Genomic DNA, 23,571 nt, shown 5'->3' with positions numbered 1-23,571 from the left:
TGTCTCCTAACTATCGCCTTAGGCTCATTCACTTCAAATACATTCACCTTCCTTTACCGCACTCCCACACAGCTCCTTCAGATGGGGTTGGGTGCTGATAATAGCTGTTGGCGGTGTGGGGCTTCCCAAGCGACCTTCCTTCACCTAGCTTGGAGGTGCAGGCCTCTGGCCAACTTTTGGCTGAAAATACTGTATCACATCAAGAATATAACCGGGCAAGAGCTGCCTTGCACGCCACTGACGGTGCTGCTGGGAGTAGTTCAGAACATACCACCTCAGTCAATTAGGAATTGGTCAAAAATGTTACATACTGCAGGGATCAATTGTCTTGTTATTGGGAACTCTTACCAACGCAATCCCGCCCTAAGGACATCTGGGGCCCATTCACGAGTTGGCTAGATTCCACAGCTGCGGATGACCCCTGATACAACAAATACTGGAGACTGGACCTCGGTCCGCATTGAGCAAAGGGTTGGGGCTAAACGTTGTTGTGCTGTAATGCATTATGTTATGACCTTCGTGTCACGAAATGAAGGAGTGAACCACTGGACTGTATTCTATCTAATGTGATGTGTATGTATAACACTGCTATATTGTGTATTTTAGAATCCTTGGAGGGCTGGCTGCCCCGGTAGCCAAGTAATGTACTGCATTTTTGTGTTACTGTTTATTGTCTTATACGAAATGCCAATAAAAACAATTTTTAAAAAAAGTGTGAGTTCTTGGAACATATAATGAACTGCTCCTACCTCTGAATTATTTTCAGTGCCTCTGAAAACTTCTCACAAACTATGGAAGTCATTCATGGAAAATCACCCCAGGTATTTTACAACAAATTCCAAACTGTTCAATATGAACTCCTCATTAAAATCGGCTGCATGTTCTTTGACATTATCCCAAGACCAATTATCCTTATGGCAAGGAGGTTTCTGTAGAAACTTCTTCTGAAGCAAGACCTTGTTAAATGGGACAGTATCCCAACAGAAACAATGCCTCGATTACTGACTTTACTCTTCATTACTGAGATTCCTAGTCTACCTCGTCACAGTCCTGACGTCGTGAGTTGAGATTTGCCTTGTTACATAAACATATTTAACCTACCTTAGCCATAAATGAACTTTAAAACAAATTCTTATACCCAATGCCTAACTTAGGCACCATTTCCTTCTTGGGAGTCATAAAGAGAAGACTCGTCCTACCATACTTGCTGAAATACCAAGCACCTTGGTGGCCCTTTGGTCAAAACCAAGCAGTCAGGGATCTAAGACTGTGATGTGGAAGACTAGGACTCTGAGTAATAAAAACTGCTATTAAGTATTGGGGCATTACATCCTCGTCCATGTTCCTCGTCTCAGTCTTTGTGAGGATTTCCCAAAGCAGAGAAACCCAGATTAATTAGCTTAGCAATAATTAATCGAGGAGGTGCACCAGGAACCAGTCTCAGCACCTTGAGACCCTCACGGGTGAGTAGTGCGCTATATAAACCCCTGATTGATTGATTGATTGATTGAGCCTAAGGGTTCTGTGAGCCCTTTCGATTGCAAATGTGGTTGAAAAGGCATCCCTGCCAAAAAGGCCAGTGAGCAGTTGTTCCACATAGATGCACATGTGGATTCCGGGATTCCTGATCTGCGTATGTTATTCCTGCAGGATCTCGCCTCTAATTCTTCCACTTTTGCTGCAGTTTGTTTAAGTTGTTTCTCCAGTTTGTCAATCCGTTTGACTCTGGAAGAACCTGCGTTCTCCATATCCGAGATTCGTTGTTTGGCTGTGGTTATGCGCACTTCTTGTTGGCCGAGACACTCATAAATGCCCTCCAGTTTAGCAGCTATATTGTCTAGACGAGTATCTACAGCCCCGAAACCCGCTTTCAGCTCAGCAAGAATGGCTGCAGTTCCCTCAGTTGTCGCAGTGTCTGCACCCTCCGAGCATGAGTCAGTGCCACCACTAGGCTTGTCGTCAACTCGTCTGGGGATCTTGGAAGAGTCGATGGACAACGAGTGCTGGCAAGAATCAGTGCACCCCATCGTTGCAAGCACCCACCAAGGGGTATTTGATGGTGTGCTTGATGGTGTGCTCGAATGTGAGCTGGGCCCCGGTACCGCGTTGGTGGGCAAAACTGCTTCCTCTATAACGAGATTGGCCCCTACGTGGCAGGCCATGCCCCTGAATACGCATTTTATAAAGCGCATAGCTACTACTGTAAGGAGTGTCCCAGCGATGAGCAGTCAGAAGCATGCTGAAGAGGCAGAAGGAAGGAGGCACCTAAAAAAGCCAGGTCTTGAGATTTCTGCGAAACTGGGGCCTGCCGGAGATTGCCTCAGCAGCAGTGGGAGGGAGTTCCAGAGTATATAACAGCTTATAGCAGCTTTTTGCCCAGTCAATGGCACCTAAACGGGGGCTAAACTAAATATTTTCACTTGAAAGGTGTCAACTCTTTACTTAACTGTGATCCATTTTCAGAAATCATTGAGACACTGTGTGATCGTTCAACCATTCACAGCCACATGGTGATAATAGCACGAGAAACCTTTCCACACATTTATAAGGAACAATAATTATCAGGCCACTTTATCAGCAAGGCTTCTTACCACGCTTGTAGAAGATTGTATAAATAGCACTTTCTCGTCCACTGTTCAAAACACAAAGCAGTGACACACTAGAGGTGCTGCAAGTAAAACTGCACTTTAGAAAAAAACAGTGGCATGAACAAGAGCTGCAGATCCTGTTGGGTGAAAACTATAGGATGGAAGAAAATGCTTCTGAATGCTTAGCGGCTTGTGACAACATAAGCAGCTCAAAAGCCCAGGGAGACGCAATGAGGTAAGATGTTGCGTGGATCAGAACACTGTTTCATAAAATATAGAGTCCACACTAAAAAGAACTTGACATCCTCATTAGTGCATAATTTGTATATGGGATTTCAAGAATACAGAAAGACAGTACTCTAAATAACAAAGATAAGGCAATACCTGTATGTTTAGCTGTGCTCGTTAAGCATTGTTGCGTCATAATTCATGTCCTTTGAAGCAGGGCTTTATTTGGGCCAGTGGTTTCCGGTGCTCAGCACCAGCACTTATGACAGTCTGCCACATGGTGGCGCTATACATTAAAATGACCAATAACCATCTGCTCAAGCTATGCTTATAGCTTTCAGTTGCCTGGAATAGTATGAATTGTCACACTTTTATGCTGGTTCTGTCATTAAACCTAAATCACAGATGATTGATACATAATCCTACAATCGTTATTTGTAAAACCTTTTTGAGTCTCAACGCTTATCGACTCACTGTATTAATATATTCACTTTGCTACAGATGCAACAACCAAGAAAAGTATTTTTCAAAAAGAGGTTTTTAATTCCATCCTATTTCGAGATAATAATAACCTGTTTACTGGACAGTTAAGGGTACAAGGAGCAGGTTACATTCTAGGAACGTGCAAAAAAGATAGAGGGTGCTCTGGTGATGAAAGGGTGAATGGAAATTCCAAGAGTAATGATAGAGGAACAATGGACAGTTTTTTCTCGACTGATCATACAATCTCAGTCTAATTGCGACCTGGCCACATATACTTTCAATTTCAATTATATATCATTCATTTCATTGTACAGTACACAATTGAATTCTTGTATGGCACGTTTTTGAAAAAGAACTCGTGGTACAGGTGGGGTATAGGTGGGCGTCGACGTTTCGACCCGACTTGGGGCACAGGGGTGGGTGGGGACCTCAGCCTGCGGGTCTTCTTCAGGACAAAAGGAGCAACCTGAGTACCGGTGAAGTGTCACAGTCACATATCCGTGGGTTCTTCTGGGTAGGGGGGGTACATCCCGTCGAATTCTGGCAGCAACGATCTTAATGATTCATGGGAGCTGCTGCAAAAGGCTCTTGTGGAACCTTCTCACCCGATTTAAGCAGGAGAAAGCGCGTCCTCATCCAGGGATGAAGGGTAGAGCGTGGTTTTCCAATGCAGAGGCAGGCAATGCCGCTGCTCGTCTATGTCAACAACCGGCGTCAATAAATCCGCGCGGCGAAAACGGCAGTGAATGTATTAATACAGTGAGTCGATAAGCGTTGAGACTCAAAAAGTCTTTACAAATTTTCAGAGCAGTGAGTCTGTGTGCAGTGCTAGTTTTCAGAGCAGGGAGTCTGTGTGAAGTTCCAGCCCTCTCCCTCCTGCTGGCTCATTTCAGAGCAGAAAGACTGTGAATGGCTTGTCCTCTCCCTCCTGCTGGTTCTCTTTCCAGAACTGTTAGTCTGTGTGAAGTACTAGCTCTTTCTTTCCTGCTGGCTCTCTTTTCAGATCAGTGAGTCTGTGTATTGTGAGCCCTCTCCCTACAGCTGGCTTTTTTCAGAGCAGTGAGTCTGTGTGAAGTGCCAGCCCTCTCTTTCATGCGGTCTCTTTTTAGAGCAGAGTCTGTGTGAACTGAAGTGTGAGTCCTCTCCCTCCTGCTGGCTCTCCTTTCAGAGCAGTGAGTCTGTGCGAAATGAAGTGTGAGCCCTCTCCCTCCCGCTAGCTTTTTTCAGAGCAGTAAGTCTGTGTGAAGTGAAATGTGACCCACTCCCTCCTGCTGGCTCTTTTCAGAGCAGTGAGTCTGTGTGAAGTGAAGTATGAGTCCTCTCCCTTCTGCTGGCTCTCTTTTCAGAGCAGTGAGTCTGTGTAAAGTGAAGTGCAAGCCCTCTTCCTCCTGCTCGCTCTTTTCAGAGCAGTGGGTCTGCATGAAGTGCTAGCTAGCCCCATCCCTCTTGCTGGCTCTTTTTAGAGCAGTGAGTCTAAGTGAAGTGCCGGCCTTCTGTCTCCTGCTGGCTCTTTTCAGAGCAGTGAGTCTGCGTGAAGTGCCAGCCCTCTCCCTCCTGCTGGCTCTCTTTTCAGAGCAGTTATCCTGTGTAAACTGCTAACCCTCTCCTTCCTGCTAGCTCTCTTTTCAGAGCAGTGAGTCTGTGTGAAGTGCTAGTTTTCAGAGCAGTGAGTCTGTGAAGTGCTAGCCCTCTTCCTCCTGCTGGCTCTCTTTTCAGAACAGTGAGTTGGTAAAGTGTGAGCCCTTTCCCTCCTGCTGGCTTTTTTCAGGGCAGTGAGTCTGTTTGAAGTGAAATGTGAACCCTCTCCCTCCTACTGGCTCTTTTCAGAGCAGTGAGGCTGTGTGAAGTAAAATGTGAGCCCTCTCCCTCTTGTACCTTGCTATAGGTCTGCAAGACGGGCAGTCCACCCCCTGACATCTGAGGCTGTGATGGATGAGCATGCCCCCTTCCGCCTTTTGACTCTATGTCACTGACTTTGAGTATGTGAGAAGGGTGAGTGATTTCCCTCCTGCTGGTTTTGTGTCGCAGTATTTAAGTCTTTGTGATGGTGAAACCTCTCCCTCCTGTTAGCTCTGAGTCTATGCAGTGTCGAGCTCTGAGTCTGCGCAGTGCGATTGCGTTTCCTGGTTCTGTAGAAGAAGTGAGTACTGCCTTTGTGCAGAGTTCAGGGTACCATCCTGTACAGAATACTCACCAGCCAGCGAAGGATAGGGTCAGAGTTGGTCTAGCTGGTATTGCCCCCTAGGTTTCCAATGTGCTGTTCTGTAGTCTGAAGCGCTGGCTGGCTCTTGGGATGTTAATGGTGATTTGTTCAGGGTTGCCCGTTGTGTCCACCACCTCCAGGTACTTGAGGTCCAAGAACGAGGCTTGTGGTGTGCTGGCCACGGTAAGGCGATTAAACCTAGAGATAACAATGCAAGGAGTATATATGCATGCTGTGGGGTTTAAAGTCACAAACCTAGCTACAAAGCAACAGTGGTGAACAAAAGGTGGATTATGTGGGCTCTAGGGTTGCAGAAGTCCAGGACGTGTTAATTAGCTGGCATCCACCATCTAGAGTGTTACTCACAATATAATGTTTTGCTTGGAGAGGAAGGCCTTCAGTTCCTTCCTAACGAGGAGAAATTATGGAGCCTGGCAGATATAGTGGAGAATGTGGGGTAGTTCCAAATCCTAGCTTGAAATGTATCTTGATATCATGTCCTGTGTGTGATAACTGAGGACGTGCCTGAGTGCAAGTGTCAGGGAAGACAATGTATCCTATTCCTCTAAGTAAATAATAGATTGTGTCTCGTGGTTTGTAAACGTGTACTGGGATGAAAAAAGGGCCTACGTAATATGTGTTTTGCAGACCAAAGTCGCTTAAATTATGTAACAGGGGGTGACACCAGCGTACAGGCCTCAACGTGGGTATTTGCCTGCTTTGTGGCATAAATTATAGATAGACGTTCTAGCAGTTCTTCCAATGATGAAGTTCAATACAAATTAGACCTGCAACATTTTGAATGGGTGTTCATTTTGGTAGTAATTTCGACCAGAGGATATTAGTAGGTGTAGGAAACTGGGTTTTTGTTGCAGCAGTCCCCCAATTTTCTGCCTGGTATTTGATGCAAATTTGACTGAAGTGCACTGGGTTCCTGCTAACCAGGTCCCCTGTGCCAGTGTTCTTTACCCAAAACATGCCACCTGGTCACTTGATCCCCAAGTGACCAGGCCTTTTATACCTATGCTCTAGGTACCAGAGGTATCACTTACTAGGGACCTACAGAGGTGCTAAAGAGGATCCCTAAGAGCTGTAGCATATCGTGTGCCACTCTAAGGGACCCAGCACCAAACTCATACAGGCTGCGTGACAAGGCCCTCTAAAACGTTAAAACACGACATGAGACGCTCCTGGGTGCCATGTCCCCTAACACTGCATATAACATTTATAAGTCACCCCTATAGCAGGCCTGACAGCCCTAAGGCAGGGTGTGTCATGCCCCGCGGTCCGCGAATCCCGACGCTGTAGTATTTAAGGAACCTCGAGGCAAGGAAACGCGCTTAGCGTTCTTGCCTCGAGATTCACTTCCGTCCTGACGCTCAGCTGCCTGACTTCCGTCAATGCATTTCCTGGTTCCGGCTTCGCTCTAGTGAACGAAGCCGGCTTGCTGTATATCGCCGCGTTTTTCAATCTTCGTGGCGTTTCGTTCCTGCCCGCTGCCTCACCACCGCTAGCGGGGCGGACTTTGCCCCTCTTCCCTTCGACCACAAGTGAGAGGGACCCTGGTAATCCTGGCTAGTAAAAGCATTTTAAGGATTGTTATCCTCTTCATTACTTCCTGGCGCTATAGTTGTGCTGAGAATACAAGCGCTTGTTGTCCCTTCCCGCCGGGGGGTTCCCAGAGCATTCCTCGTTTTCTGGAGAGTGTCTTGCTCCGCACATACCGGCTTCTATTGCCCTAGTTCTTCCCCTTCTTATTTTACCCTCATTGTTCCCTCCTTATGACACGCACTCCATTGGCTGTCACTGCCCCTTCTACCAGCCAGGCGTGGTTCAGGATAATAGTACCTGATGGTGTTCCTTCGAGTGCCCACTCTAGTGGGGTGTTTTCCAGTTCCTCTCCCCCTGCAGTAGTATCCTGTCGCTCCCTGGGGTTATTGCGTGAAACACTGTGCTGACTATCTTCACGACAGAAACACGGTAACGGCGCACTGCGCTACCTTCTTCATCAAATAACTGTATGCTATGCCTAAAAAGGAGAACTCAGTGGGTATTTTGACTGTATTTTGACAGGTTGTGTCATCCGTTTCAGTAGAACACCCACCTTCCACAGTGGTCACCAGGCAAAATAGAGTCCAGTGAGCTGGTAGTTCCTCAGCAACATTACAGGGGGTAAGCAGACAGCAGGTATAGAGTAGACTGTGGGGTTGATTCTTACTCTCTCCTAACTTTGTGCTCTCCTTTACTTAGGATCTTACAGTGAACCCTTGTCGCCTTCTCATTACAAGAATAAACTTCCTGACACAGGGGTAGGTGAGGTCAAGGGGTGAGGTTTACAAAAGGGTTGTTCGTATGTGGCAGTGTTTACACAGTCTTTGTTTTACAGGGTGTTTGCCAGGCGTAGATCTTCTTACCTGCAGAACCAGACGCTAGTTACACCATTGAAGTGCGAACCCTCCTTCCCTTGTTTTGTTTCCCTGTTTTCCCCTGGCGAGTCTTCCGAGTCTCTAGAGTCTGATAGAGTCGGAAGACCGCTGGGGAAGGCTGAGGTATTCTCTTCAGGTTCCTGACGCCCCTGCGGAACTTCTGGCAACCCTTACAGGGTGCATTATGTTACACGTGAGGACATATCTGCTTGAGCAGATATGCCCCTGTGCTGGGCAGTTCAATTACTGACAGTACAAGTGAACAGGGAAGCCATCTTAAGGTACGTACTGGGCACTGGTCAAAACAAGTTTCCCAGCTACAGAATGGTGTTTGGTATCAAACACCTTGTATTAATAAACCACACTCATCCAATGATGGATTTATTAATACATACACCCAGAGGATAGTACCTTAGAGGTACCCATGAACTCTACTAGCCTTCAGTGTGCTGGCCAGCTGGTCCAGTCCAGCCTGCCACCACAGACAAATTTCAGACCCTCTAAGAGGTGAGAGCAGTGCTCTCAGAGGTCAGAAACCAAGCTGGCTCTGGTGTGAGATGTTATCCCCTCCTCCCCAAGGAAGGCTGGTAAATCAGCATATCAAGGCAGGAGGCTTCAAAGGCCTATGTCGCCTTTGATATGCGACCCAAGGCTTCCCCAGACAGGGGAGATGCCACCCCCTGTCCTGAGCCCATTGCGCCCCAGGAGAGGCGAGACAATTAGTTATGCTGTGAACACAGTTACCTGACGAAGAGGACTCTGAGGTTGGGCGTGCTGTGAACCGAGTTACCTGAGAAAGATGAATTAGGTTGGGCATGCTGTGAACCATGTTACCTAAGGAAGAGGACTCTGAGGTTGGGCGTGCTGTGAACCGAGTTACCTGAGAAAGATGAATTAGGTTGGGCGTGCTGTGAACCATGTTACCTAAGGAAGAGGACTCTGAGGTTGGGCGTGCTGTGAACCGAGTTACCTGAGAAAGATGAATTAGGTTGGGCATGCTGTGAACCATGTTACCTAAGGAAGTGGAGTCTGAGGTTGGGCATGCTGTGAACCGAGTTACCTGAGAAAGATGACTTAGGTTGGGCGTGCTGTGAACCATGTTACCTAAGGAAGAGGACTCTGAGGTTGGACGTGCTGTGAACGCCGTTACCTGAGGAGGAGGACTCTCATATTGGGCGTGCTGTGAACGGTGTTACCTAAGGAAGTGGACTCTGAGGTTGGGCGTGCTGTGAACGCTGTTACCTAAGGAAGAGGACTATGAGGTTGGGGGTGCTGTGAACCGTGTTACCTAAGGAAGAGGACTCTGAGGTTGGGCATTCTATGAACGCTGTTTCCTGAGGTAGAGGACTCTGAGGTTGGGCATGCTGTGAACCTTGTTACCTGAGGAAGAGGATGCTAAGGTTGGGCGTGCTGTGAACCGTGTTACCTGAGGTACAGGACTCTCAGGTTGGGCGTGCTGTGAACAGTGTTGCCTGAAGACGAGGGCTCTGCGGTTGGGCATGCTGGGAATGCTGTTACCTGAGGAATAGGACTCTGACGTTGGGCGTGCTGTGAACCATGTTACCTGAAGACGAGGGCTCTGAGGTTGGGTGCGCTGGGAACGCTGTTACCTGAGGAAGATGACTCTGAGGTTGGGCGTGCTGTGAAAGGCCTCGGAACTGACTGAAGCGATGCGGTTGTTTTGAAGGTGCAGGCACTCCAAGGATTCTGGCAAGTCTGGGGGAACGTAGGAGAGCTCATTGTTGCCCAGGTCCAGTGTCTGCATGAGGAGAAGGGGAAAGATGCCATCAGATTGTTAAAGTACCCTCCTTTGGACACTAGCAAAACTGAAAAGTGTATATCCTAATCTCCACCCCAGCCTCGCCTTGCAATCATGACATTTTAATGTATATGAGCCTGTATTATCTTACACGTAAATCTCATTTCACCGTCACTTGCCGTGTCTCAGTTGGTGTCTTCACTTCACTGTCTCTATTCATGCCTTTTTTTCCCGATTTTCCTGCACCTCATGTCTCATTTTGCCATCCACCTGCACCCCATGTTTGTTCTTTCACCACGACTCTGACCTGGCGTCTCATTGCATCATGCTTATGAACTTTATCACACTTTATTCTAATGCTTCCCATTTCTCATGTTACAATCACCCTTCCTTCCATGTCCTGCTTCATCATCGCTCTACACCCACTGTTACTTTATACTGTCCCTAAGCACCCCAGATGTCTTTTTACCTCCTCTCCCCCATTCCACGCCTTGTTCTCCTCTCCTCATGTTCCCTAAGTCTACCTACCAGTACCCAACACTTAGTCTACTTTTCACCGTCCGATAACATCACCTGACCCTTCGCCGCAGGACCACCCACCTTCAGTCTTTGCAATTGCTGCCAGGTGCCTGGGGTGATGGCGCCCACCTGAAGCCGGTTGTGTGCCAGATGCAGCTCCCTCAGCTGTGTGAGGTTGGCCAAGGCCTCTGGGGACAAGCTGTTTATCTGGTTCCTCTTTAGAGTCAGTACTTCCAGACTAAGGGGCAGGCCGGTGGGGATGAACGTCAAGAAGTTGCCCGACATGTCTAGGTTCTCCAGCTTGCGTAGCTTCCGGAAGGCCAGCCTGTGGATGCGCGCACTGTAGAGTGAGTTGTAGCTCAGGTTCAGATCCAGGATGTGATAGGTGGCAGCAAAGTCGTTGAGGCGGATCTCAGAAATGTGGTTGTGCAGGATCATGAGGGAGCGCGCTCTCTTTGGCAGGCCAAGGGGCACGTGGTCTAGCTGGTTGTTGTAGAGGTGAAGGGTGTGCAAGTTACGCAGGTTGAGGAATGCATCCCCATGGACCCCACCAGCCGTCAGTCTGTTGTTCTGGAGCAGTAGGTACTCCAGATTCCGGATGCCACTCACCACAGTCTCTGGGATGGAGGTGATGAGGTTCTTGCCCAGGTGGAGGATCACAATGTTGGGTGGCAAGCCAGAAGGGATCTTCGTCAGCTGGTTGCTGGATAAATCAAGATATTCCAGACCTTTCAACTTGCTAAAAGGAAAGGATGGTGAGGGTTTGTAACAGGATCGCAAAAGTGATATCCAAGAATACTGGAGCAGGAAAAAGAATGAGATGAGAATGGCAGACGATGTGTTACAGGTTAAAATGGTGCTACAATGTCCATACTCACCAGCGGGCATACGTTTCTAGTCATCTGAGTATTTCATAGAGTGGTCTAATAGTTACTCACAAAGCAGTGGGCATCCTCAGGCCACAATTGAAGGTTTAGGAGAACCCTGTTAGTCATCAGAAGATGTGAGGGTTCAACCTACGATTAATGGCAATTTAGAGACCACACCTATGGCATTGGATGTGCAAGGGCGGAGAGTTTCCAGGGACTTAATAGAAGTTGTGGGGGTCTTAGTATCTCACCTTGGGTGTCAAGAGAGTGCAGTGCATTTTATGGCCTTTCTAGAGCCCTCATGGTTCCAGGGTCTCATCTGAGGCCGTTTAATTGCACGTCTCAGTGACATATGTGTGGGCTTCCGGGGTCTCCCCTGTTGTTATGGCTGCTGATATCTCATGGTCCTACCTGTGACTGAAGATGTTCCGTAGCCTTCCCTAAGTATGTGAAGGTTCCACTGTCTAACCAGAAGGTGTGAGTGTTTCACACAATGTTGATGGGGCCTAAGGATCTTACCTGTGGGTGTGGTGTTCTCTTGGTCTTACCTGAAAGTTGTTGGGGTCCAAGTGATTCTTTGAAAGCCTGGGAAATCAGTGTTTCACTAGATGTGGGAGCCCCAGGGTTTCACTTGAGCGCTAGGTCTCCATTCTTTTGACTAGATTGTGGGGCGTACCTGATATTTTACTAGAAAATGAGAGCATCGCTGTGAGTAAAAGTCTCACCTTAATGTACAGAGGGTTCCAGTTTATCTCCAGAAGGGCTAGGAGAGCCAGGCACTCGTGTCAGGGTACAGATATTCCCATGGCTTCACTAAAGGGTGTAGGTGTTCCTGATAAAGCTCACCTATGTTTACAGGGTTTCCAGGGCTCACCTGGATACCTAGGATTTCTAGGGTCTCATCTGAGGATGTGGGGTGGAAGGGGGATTCTCCTAAAGGTTCACCTGACCCAACTGTTTTGGGCTCATTGATTCTCCCCTGGCAATGAGGGGTCAGGGAGGCAGAATGGCCCGAGATTGTGTGGAGCTTAAGTTTCAGCTGAAGGTTTTGAGGGCTGCTGTTCTCACCCTAAGATTTTAGGGGCGCAGCTGTTCACTTGAAGATTCGGAAATCCCATGACCTTACTTAAAAACTTTAAGCCCATATCTTAGAAAAGTGTTTTTAAGAAACTTTTAGATGTTTGGAAGGTGTGTCACATATTCTCACTTGGTGGCTGAGCAGGGGTACATTCTTACTGTATACTGAGTCAAATCAGTGCTTAATTTGAGCTGGTGGTTGTCGCTGGGGGCCACTAGCACTCATTCTTGAGGACCGGCACTTTTTTTTCCTCCTGAGACACTTCCTGAGAGACAAAAACACACAAATGGGAAAGACAGAGGAAGAGAAAGTCACAAAGGGAGAAAGGGGGGAACTGCAAGAGTGAGATAAAGGGGAAGGCGGTGTCTGGTAGCGGATTAAAGAGGCATGAGGTGGATTTAAGACTTTCAGCCTTGCTATTCGGCACACCAACATTTAAAAGCACTGGCCATGGGCTTCAGAAGAGAGCGTTAGGAACCGGCACTCTTTCTTTCACAAATACAGCACTGACTCAAATGTTCTCACCTACATGGTTTGCAATTAAGGATTGCAGGTTATCACGGGAATTTTGGGTCCACATTTTATCATCTGAAGGATAGGATGTCAAGGCATCTCACCTGGAGATTTTGTTGACTGATTCTCACCTTAAGGTTTTACTGTTTGCCATTTTCTGCTAAAGGTTTTGAGGCCACAAATTCAGAGGTCCTCACCTGAAGGTTGCGGAATCCAAGCCATCACTGGAGAGGTTGTTGTTCTGCAGGTAGATCTCTCGCAGCTCGGACTGGCTGCTCAGAGCACCCTTCGGTATCCTAGAGATTCTGTTATTCTACAGGTGAGAAATGGTACAAGTAAGCTGAGCTTGCATGTGCAAGGAGAAAACTGTTTTATAAAACACCACATTCAAGAAAGGTGATGAAATGTATGACCTGTACTTAACAAGCATGAAAATCTGTGTTGGCTCCAGAGGAAGGAAATACTTGAGCATAGCACTCTTGGCGTGATCATCTGAGCACCACCCATGAATATGTGTCACACAAAAATAACCAGAACGCCCATTAACTATATACTATGGATTGCTTGGCAAATTTTAATGACTGCTGCTTCCTTATGTGAACATCCCAGGTGATAGGACTGGATCCGCAGGTTTATTTTAATACCATTTCTATACTGGTGCCAGATGACGCAAGGTGGCTTCATTACGGATGTGCAAGGATCCACAGTTAATACCATAATACGCAATACAATTACTTCATGACCAGGGTCACTGGAATTATGCGGAAGGGAAGGATGCAATTATGTGTTGGGGTTGACTAAATTATATGGCAATAGAAGACAATTTAAGCAGCGTAATGCAGCACTTTTTTTTCCATTTTCATTATTTTATCATTTTTACACATTAACACTGTATGGGTAAAGGTTTCACTTAATTGGCAGAATTTTAACTCCCAAATACAGCAATCAGCAACAAAATTGTGACCGGTCAACATTTGCCAAGAGTCTTCCACTGTGCGGCAACACAGTTCAAGTCTAAATATTATGCAGCAGATGGCAAATCAAAAATTATGCAGAAACCATTGCAGTTCCAAAATCACATTATTTCAGTTGCTCTGGTCATGACCATCACTGGCATGGTTCAAATATTTTCCACACCAAAATGGAGGTGGATCAAGAGTTCATGGCTTTTTAATGCTGTTTACACCAATTAGACAATCAAGAGCTGGTTGAAGCATTGTGTTGCAACCAGCTTTTCTCCCTGCATTGTGAGGGATGCTCAAGGCCTTTCCATTGTTAAGGGATAGTTTGTAAGCAAAATGTGAGAAGCCACCAGCCTTATTAGTATTACTGGGGCAGGAATTAGCTTGTGACCTCCATCCTAGCATTCTAAATTGCAGTTTCCCTGCATTGTGGCCTGTGGCTCTTGAAGCAACAAGGGTCACAAGGCGAGAACAAGTGGCACACTGTGATTTTATCAGGAGTGCATGCAGTTGTCCATGGGACCACTTGCTGCACCCCTCGAAGGCTGCAGCCTGCAGAAGCATAGTGAAGCTGTCACATCTGGACAGCCTATTTTTTGCGAATGATTAGCGCCTGCCCTTGGTCTGCATTAAACACTCTATTCTTTGTGAACGGTCACAAAACATTTCTGCAAGGACTGATGGACTTGGGAGAAACTGGACTGTCAGCAGTTCATCTTTTGGTCACCTGATCACAAAGATGGAGCTACTATGAACAGCAAATGTCTGAAGCTCTGGTCCATACAGTACCCAAAGAGCAGAGAATCTGGTAGATGCTCCTTATGTTCCAGGACTTTAGACACTGCTATGCAGAGTAGTGCAAGAGGTTATTAGCACAAACCTTGTGATTTTGATAGCACCAGTTTACTCAAAGCGAGCTTAGTATCTTTACTAGTTTTGTCCAAGCTCAGATACACAGAGGGGAAGCCTCAGCCAATGAAGGAAAAGAAACGCGTTACTTACCTGTAACTGCGGTTATCCAGCATTGGTATCTTTCATAAATTCACATGCGTGAATCATTCCCCGTCATCGGAATGGGAGTCACCGGTAAATAACAAAGCAATGTCTTAGAAGACATATACAGCAATAGGCCCCAGAGGCTTTAGCTTAGTAAGCTATCCACGTCCTTATGTAAAAATGGACCAGATTTTGGCCAGAGCCAATCAGCTAACACCATCCTCTAGAACCTTCCTGGTAGGAGCTCTAGTCCCTCAGATTTTCGTAAGCACAGTGCTAAGCAGTTGTACCACTGAGAGATCCAAGAGAGCCCTTCCAGGGGAGGTGGGTGGGTTGCATGTGAATCTATGAAAGATACCAATACTGGATAACCGCAGTTACAGGTAAGTAATGCGTTCCTTATCCAGTATTAGGGTATCTTTCATAGATTCACATGCCTGAATCAGAGTAGTAAGCAGTGAAAAGCACATTTCGAAAGATATGGAAAATATATAGTCACTAGATAACCACATATATCTGTGAGAAACAACAGCACTACAGAAAAAAAAACAATGAGTCAGTCAAGGTATACATTATAGTGCGAAATGTGCATAAACTCAGGATGGTGGGATGAAAGAAAGGGCTCACCTCTATTGAAAAAGATGACGTAGTACCGCTTGACCCACTGACGCATCCTTCATGATCTCCGTATCCAGGCAGTAATGCTTGGTGAATGTATGCGGCGTCTTCCATGTGGCCGCTCTACAAATGTCTACAATGGGCACCCCAGCAAACAGTGCCATGGAAGTAGACATGGCCCTTGTGGAGTGGGCACGAACCGTTGTCCTCAGCGGACATCCTGCCTGTTGATGACAGAAGGAAATAGCTGAAGAAATCCAGCGGGAAATGCTCTGTTTTGTGAGCGGTAGGCCTTTTCGAGGTCTGCTGTAGGCTATGAAGAGCTGATTAGATTTACGAAATGATTTCGTTCTATCAATGTAAAATTTTAAACAGCGCTGAATGTCCAGGGAATGTAGAGTTCTTTCCGCCACTGTTTGTGGATTCGGGAAGAATGAGCATAGAACAACAGGTTCATTGAGGTGGAATTGAGATAGAACTTTGGGAATGAACGCTGGATTTGTGCGGAGAAGGACCCTATCTTGTTTGAATTGCAGGAATGGGTCTTGGATAGAGAACGCTTGGAGCTCCCCCACTCGCCTCGCCGAGGTAAGGGCCAGCAAGAGCGCAACCTTCCAGGAGACATACTTAAGGTCAGCTCTGTGGATTGGCTCAAACGGGTGTTTCATCAGTTGAGCTAGCACCGTGTTGAGATGCCAAGCCGGTGGAACAGGCTTTACTGGAGGGAATGTTCAAAACAGTCCTTTAAGGAATTGTTTAATGAGTCTATGAGACCATAATGATGGGCCTGAAGAGGATCTCCTGAAGCGTGAAATTGCAGCTAGGTGGACCTTAATGGAGGCATGAGCAAGACCAGATTTTGCCAGATGTAAGAGGTACGGCAAGACTTGCTCTGGGGTGGAAGAAAGAGGGTGTAACCTGTTTGCTTTACACCAGATACAGAATCTCTTCCATTTGAGCGAGTATGTCTTGTTGGTACTATCTGCTCGAGCCCGAGCTAGAATTTGTCTGCAGTCTGGAGGAATGTTTAAGCCCTGAAGCTCTCTGAACTCAGGAGCCATGCTGATAACCTGAGAGATGCCGGATCCGGATGTTGAATCTGCTGATTGTTGAGCGTTAGAAGAGATGGAAACGGCTTCAATCTGATTCGAGGTTCCAGGGAAAGGAGGTGAAGTTCCGTGAACCAGTGTTGGCGTGGCCAAGCTAGGGCTATTAATATCAGAGTGCAGGGTTCCGCTTTCATCTTCCTTAGTACCCTGGGGATCAGGGGAAACGGCGGAAAGGCGTACGCAAAGACGTTGCACCATGCTATCGAAAAGGCATTCCCCAGGGACCCTGGTTGGGGATGCCAGCTTGCAAAGTGTTGGCATCTGGCGTTGTGCTGGGTGGCGAAGGGGTCCAGCAGAGGGGTGCCCCATTGAGCGAAAATGTTGTTGAGAACTAGTTGATCCAGTTCCCACTCGTGGCACACTGCCTGCCTCCTGCTGAGATAATCTGCCAACACGTTGTGGGCGCCTGGAACATAATCTGCTCGAAGGGAGATGTTGTGGTGGAGCAGCCAGTTCCAAATTCTTTGCGACTCGCGCGAAAGTGTCAGCGAGCGAGTTCCTCCTTGCTTGTTCAGATAATGCATTGTCGTGGTGTTGTCTGTCCGGACAAGCACTACTGAGTTTTTGATTCTTGGGAGGAAAGCCACCAGAGCTAGATAGACTGCTCGTAGTTCTAAAAGGTTGATATGAAGCATTCTCTCCGAAGGGGACCACTTTCCGCTTATCTGCAGTTCTTGGAGGAAAGCCCCCCAGCCCTCTAAGGAGGTGTCCGTGGCGATTATATGAGGAGCAGCAGGAAGCAAGAAAGGCAAGCCTTGCGAAAGGTTCTGGGAGTAAACCCACCATCGCAGAGCTTGTTTGATCACCGGGGTTACCTGGATGATGTCGTCGAAGGACCCTGTACACTGGATCCACTGATCCGACAGTGCTTCCTGTAGGGGTCGCATCCGAAGACGGCAATGCGGGATTAATAGGATGCAAGAAGACATCATCCCGAGCAGGGATTTGAAGAGACGCACTGACAGCGTCTTTCTGGACATTATCCGGAGCGCCAGAGATCGAAGTTTGCCCTTGCGTTCCTGTGACGGGAATGCTTTCTTCTCTATGGTGTCTAGTGTAGCTCCCAGAAATTGCATGCGCTGGGATGGCTGCAGGACAGACTTGCCATGGTTGAGAGTTAGTCCCAGCGACTCGAAAAGCGTGAGACAAGCGTTGGAAGATCTTGTCACGCCTTCTAGAGATGGAGACTTGATAAGCCAGTCGTCTAGATATGGGAAGACTTGGTGATGGTAATGGCGTAGGTGCGCAGCCACTGGGGCTAGACATTTGGTGAAAATGCGTGGCGCCGATTTGAGTCCAAATGGCAGAACCCGAAACTGATAATGCCTGCCCGCCACCATGAATCGCAGGAATTTTTTGTGGTTGCGGTGTATTGGAATATGAAAATAGGCGTCTTGAAGGTCTAACGACACCATATAGTCGTTCGCGTTGAGTAGATGTAAAACCTCCTGAATGGTGATCATACGAAACAACTGTTTTTTCAGAAATTTGTTCAGATTCCTCAGGTCCAAGATAGGCCTCCATTTTTTCTCTTTTTTCTGGATGAGAAAGAAGCGGGAGTAGAACCCTTTTCCTCGTTGGCTTGGGGGAACTCTCTCTATAGCTCCCTTCTGGAGCATGATCTTCACTTCTAGAAGTAAAGGACGTAGGTTTTTATGAGTTTTTTGGCGAGGAGGAGTTTGAGGAGGGATTTGTATGAATTCCAGAGAATGGCCGAATTGTACTAATTGGAGGACCCATCGGTCCGTAGTTATCTTTTGCCAATTTTGGAGAAAGTGGGAGATTTTTCCGCCAATCTTGGAGGGTGGAGAGAAGCTTGAGACCGGCTGCAGCTGAAAGTCATTGCCGCCGCGCGGCTCCCTTTTGTCTTCCTCCTTTGCCATGAAAGGAAGATTTGTGGTAAGAGGATTGCTGTCGCTGCTGATATTGCGGACGGTACTGTTGGGAGGAGGAGAAAGAAGAACGTTGTTGGAATTCTCCTCTGGTGGAAGTCTGACCTCTCCCTCTTGACGCACGAAAGGAAGGGTTCCGAAACTGTAAAGAACCCAAAGCCCTGGCGGTATCCGTATCTTTTTTGATACCCTGCAATGCCTCATCAATATGAGGACCGAAGAGAAGTTGGCCATCATATGGCATGTCCAGCACCTTGGTTTGGACCTCTGGCCTGAAAGAAGTTGCCTTGAGCCAACCCTGGCGTCGGAGAACGGCTGCGCCGGCCAGCTGTCTAAAACCTGTTGAAGCAATATCCATTGCGCAGTCTATAAGTTCAGAGGCAGATCTTTCACCCTCTAACAGAATCTTTTTTGCCTCATCTTTTGATTCGTCCGGCAAGTCCGCCAAGTATGGTGCAATGTCCGCCCACATTTGACGGTTGTAACGTCCCAATAGTGCAAGTGCGTTGGAGGCACGCACTGTTAAGGCCGACATAGAGGAAAACCGTTTTCCTATGTTCTCCAGACGTCTTCCCTCTTTATCTGGTGGAGCTGTCAACAGAGCAGCTGGGTTGTTTGACCTCCTCTGTGCAGCCTGAGTGATGACAGAGTCCGGCTTTGGATGGCCTGTGAGACAAGCCGGGGCGGTGTCCGGAGCTTTATATTTTTTGTCCAGGCGTGGTAGAACCGGCGGGACTGATGAAGGGTTCTGCATAATCTTTATGTCTTGGTCCCAAATATAATCAATAATAGGAATTGCCCGAACAGACTTTTTGAAACGTTCCTTAAAGTCATATAGGAAACAGTCTTGTTGGTGCGAGGGCATTGGAATCTGGAAGCGCTGGGCCGCTCTTTCTATGATGTTATGGAAACCGCCGATGTCCTCTGGCGGTGAATCGGCTGTGGTAGGGGCAGGTGAAACCGGGCAGGGAAGGATGTAATCATCCCATTCATCCTGGTGAGATTGGACGTCCTGAAGTTCTCCCTCTTCAGGGTCCTCCTCATCCTCGTCGTCCGTGGTGGGACGAGGCGGAGATGCAACCTTCTCTGGTTGCAAAAGTAACGGAGGCGGTCGTGGTCGTGGTGTGGAAGGTCCAGCAGGCATCGGTGAAGGTGCCTGAGTCGGAAACCGTTGTTTATAATCCGATATTAAAAATTGAAGGTCCGTGACCAAAGACGCCGGTAGGCACACCATGGAAGGCGGAGGCGGCATGTATTCTTGAGGTGAAACCTCCTGATATTCCTGGGCAATGTCCTCGTAATCAGAGACATCCTGGTATTTCACGTGCAGCTGCGACGGACTAGTCGCCGCAGGGAAGAGACTGGCGTCATCCGAATCCTCCTCTTCAAAAAGGTGAGTCGGAGGCAAGGTTGGGACCTTACTGGGTGAAGTAAGGGCCGGAGTCAGTGCACGTTTCGTTATTTTTACGTGCACATAAGTACTTTGGTCATCAGGGTTCATATCCGTCAACGGGCCCGTCGACGGTAGAGCTGTAGCCGGTGTTACAGGTATAATCGTCGTCGACGAGGTTGTCGTCGCCGGTGTCGTCGTCAGCGACGAGGACAATGAAGATGGCTTCTTCGTCGACGATGGCGTCGACGATGGCGTCGACGATGACGTCGACGGTCTCGTCGACGGTCTCGTCGACGGTGTCCTCGTCGTTGAATGCTTCGTCGATGGTGTCCTCGTCGACGATGATGTCGACGTCGACGAGGAAGCTTTCGTCGGCGGTGTCGTCGGCGACGCTCCCGTCGGCAGTTTACTCGACGACGAAGACTTTTTAATGACCAACGTCGACGAGATGGTTTTACCTGCCGTCAACGATGGAGTGGTCGTCGTCGAAGACATAGAATGGGATGCTACCGTCGATAGAGTCGTCGTCGACGAGGTAACAGAGATTGCCGTCGACGGAGATTTTCTTGTCGAAGCTACCGTCGACGAGGTCGTCGTCGACGAGGTGGAAACTGGCTTTTTGAAGGTATGTGGCAGTGCCTTAGGAGAAGTAATCCCTGGAGGAGACAAATCCAGGACCTCTGAAGACTTTTTCTGCGTCTTCTTTTGAGGTGGCTGCGACGAAGGGCCAGGAGATGACACCCTTCGTCTTTTACGTGAGGAGTGAGACGAGATAGAGGAACTCTCACTTTCCTCAGAGGACACAACAGTTTCCTTGTCCTTTAGCCTTTGCAGCCATATTAAAAGGCGCCCTTCTCGGTCTTTCAGGGTCTTAGAGGAGAAAGTCCGACATACCTTGCAGTTTTTTTAACTGTGGCTGGGATAGAGGCAATACAAACAGTCTTTATGCTGGTCGTCGATATGGAGCCTCTTATTCCCACAAGAAGCACAGGGTCTGAACAATCCTTTCTTTGGTGTATCAGCCATGTTGAAACCCCAGAAAGTTGAGTAGAAATACTGTAAATCCAAAAGTAATGAGCAGAGCTCAGTGGAGACTCCCTTAGCACGACGTGCGGTAGAAAATCTGAGGGACTAGAGCTCCTACCAGGAAGGTGCTAGAGGGTGGTGTTAGCTAATTGGCTCTGGCCAAAATCTGGTCCTTTTTTACATAAGGACGTGGATAGCTTACTAAGCTAAGGCCTCTGGGGCCTATTGCTGTATATGTCTTCTAAGACATTGCTTTGTTATTTACCGATGACTCCCATTCCGACGACGGGGAATGATTCAGGCATGTGAATCTATGAAAGATACCCTAATACTGGATAATCCATTGTCCCAGCAAAATGGACAGGTTCTGGATCCTGTTTGCTCACTACATCTACATGCTTGGAACTTGAGAGGTTGCCCTCCAGTTTCACTCTATATGTGTTGCTTGCAACAACGAGGCTGTTAACGAGGGTGTTGTATTCAACTTGGAGGCAAGCCTTTGCCAAGTGGTGTTCCGAGAAGAAGTCTGACTCCTTGGAATCCAAGGTGATGCAAAGGCTGGAAATGTGCTGTGTCTTTGGCTGTAAAAGGCCTCAGATTAGGTACCATTAATTTCTGCCTGTTTTCTCCAGAACGAAGATGTGTGTATTTTAAAAGGTTTATAGAATAAATTCCCTCCAGTAGCCTTTGTGGTTCCTAAGTGGGAATTGACTTTGGTTCTCACTCTTCTAATTGGGCAACCATTTCAACATCTTTGTTCTTGTGATTTGAAATTTTCGTCAGCAAATTTGCTCTCCACAGATTCAGGTTGGAGGGTGAGTAAGCGTTGGGCTTTCTCTTCATCCCCTCCTTTGACTTTTTTATTTAAACAATACAGTTACTCTCAAGGCCTCATTAGGAGTACAATAATTATCACATCCAATAGCATCCAACGCCAGGGTCTTCAGAGTTGTGTGCGATAAATATTACCTGACCACACCAAAATCCATATGTCCCTGCATTTAGTGGGTTTATTCCATGTGGTAAATTCCGTCAGATTAGACCTGCCAAAATTTAACAGGGGTTACGAGCTTTATCACCCACGATAATTCCTTTTTTTTTTATTTATTAAAAATCCACAGTATCAAAAATACATTTAAACATATATTCACGATTTAGCACAGTACTAATTCAATTCATTTTCCTGTATAACCATTAATGTAAATCCATCATATATACAATTGGTACAACCCAAAGTGTCAGACCTCGAGAATAGCTAAGCTATATGATACAAGTATTTTACAACTCCTTCCCTTAGTTACCCATTGGTATCAGTCCACCATATAATCAATCATTGCCCCCCACAAACCAAAATACCAATTTTCTGTTTCCTGGGCCTTTTCAAAGAGTACAAACTAAATTCCATATTAAAAGTGTTATAAAACTTGGCCCGCCACATTTCAAAAGATGGAACCTCATGCTGTAGCCAGAAGGATGCTATAGATATTCATGCCACTGCCGTGGCAATAAAAACCAAATAGCGAAATTTGTACATTGGCATCCCTTGACATAGACTCACACCTATCCCTAACAGCATCATAGAGGCTGATATGTTTTATAAAACAACTTTTTATTAAGTTTGAAGGATCACTCCTGTAGCAGTACACAGCTTATTCGCCTACAACCTCAGGGGCCGGCAGCCACCACAATCAAATATCAAAGGGCGAAGGCCCAAAAGATCAAAGGGTCATGCCATATCCCAGGTACTGGTTCAGATGCAGTCACAACATGTACAGAGTCCCCCGCCCCCGAAGCTCCATACCCAGCAGTAGCCACAGAGCGTAAGAATGAGAACAGACAATCGCAGGGGCGCCGCTGGATAACAACAGGCGTAAATGACGGCCACCGCACCCGAAGAGTGACATGCTCCCTGTATGATGCATAGTTCAGGGGCGCCATCCTGGCTTCTAAGCCTTGCTTACTGCTACTTTAATTGCGCCGAAGCCCATGCCGCCCTAAGTGTAGCAGCGCCCAGGCAGCGCGCCCCCCCAACAGGCGCCCACCCACGTGAACAGTCCCCGGAGGAGCGCCCCACCCTGCCCACAGCACGTCCTGCAGCCCATGTTCACACAGCCAGCTCACAGTGGCAGGGGCATTGGTCCATGAAAATACAGCATCTTTCCCAGGGACACATAAGACATTGAGTGGCTCAACCTCTACTGGGCTAGTCGTGTCTAAATGAAAACCGGCAGCTAGGCATTTCAATTTGACCTTAGTAGGGTGGTGCGCGAACCCCCCGGAACAGTCCCTGAAACAAAGAGTGTCCACAAGGCAATCAACCAACTGAGGAGAAAAACGAGACAAAAGTAGAGGAATAGGAAGGGTACCGGGGTAGGGGGGACGAGCTAGGCGGGGGGGGGAAGTATCAGCCACACTACCACTAACCGGTGAGGGCCGGAGGGGCCCGGCTTTGCAGAGTCAGGGTCCCCTCTCCAACGAGGTGGGGGGCAGTAGCCGGCACGCCCTGCCCACCGCCCGTCAACCCCCAGAAGCCCCCTGGATCCGCAGGGCATACAACATCATCAAAGAACCTCAGGGCCCGAAGTCGTGGTGGCTGCATTCGAGCATGCTCCAGCCGCCCTAGATGATCCACCAGAGGCGTCCAGAGTCTCTTAAATTGAGTATCTCGGAATTGGAGACGGGCCGTGAGCAGCTCCATCGCCACCACATGCCACAAGCGGGTAGCTTTCTTCCAATATAGTGCCACCGTCTGTTTGGCAGCACACAGCATGTGGAGGCTGAGATGCCGATCGCGCCCCGTCATCGCTCGTGCAGCCACTGGTCTGAGGCCTAGAACAACGACAAGCGGATCCGTAGGCAGGGGGTACCCCAGAATCCGTTTCATATGGCTGAGGATCTCTTTCCAAAAG

At 47.8% G+C, this 23,571-nt stretch overlaps 1 protein-coding gene across 2 annotated transcripts in view; it reads right to left on the bottom strand.

Moving 5' to 3' along the window:
* Positions 1–23,571, bottom strand: part of PODNL1 (podocan like 1) — a 173,291-nt gene that overhangs the window by 73,341 nt on the left and 76,379 nt on the right. For both annotated transcript variants that reach the window (XM_085600486.1, XM_085600487.1), the window contains exons 7-10: positions 12,864–12,979; positions 10,288–10,945; positions 9,539–9,687; positions 5,494–5,700 (exon numbers count right to left, since the gene is read on the bottom strand). In XM_085600486.1, the coding sequence (XP_085456612.1) occupies positions 5,541–5,700; positions 9,539–9,687; positions 10,288–10,945; positions 12,864–12,979 (1,083 nt within the window). In that variant the 3' untranslated portion in view covers positions 5,494–5,540. The remainder of the gene's footprint in view (positions 1–5,493; positions 5,701–9,538; positions 9,688–10,287; positions 10,946–12,863; positions 12,980–23,571) is intronic.

The sequence above is a fragment of the Triturus cristatus genome, chromosome 4_2 (assembly GCF_964204655.1).
Source record: "Triturus cristatus chromosome 4_2, aTriCri1.1, whole genome shotgun sequence".
NCBI classification, from domain to species: Eukaryota; Metazoa; Chordata; class Amphibia; order Caudata; family Salamandridae; genus Triturus; species Triturus cristatus.
This window is presented reverse-complemented; position numbering and strand designations above follow the sequence as displayed.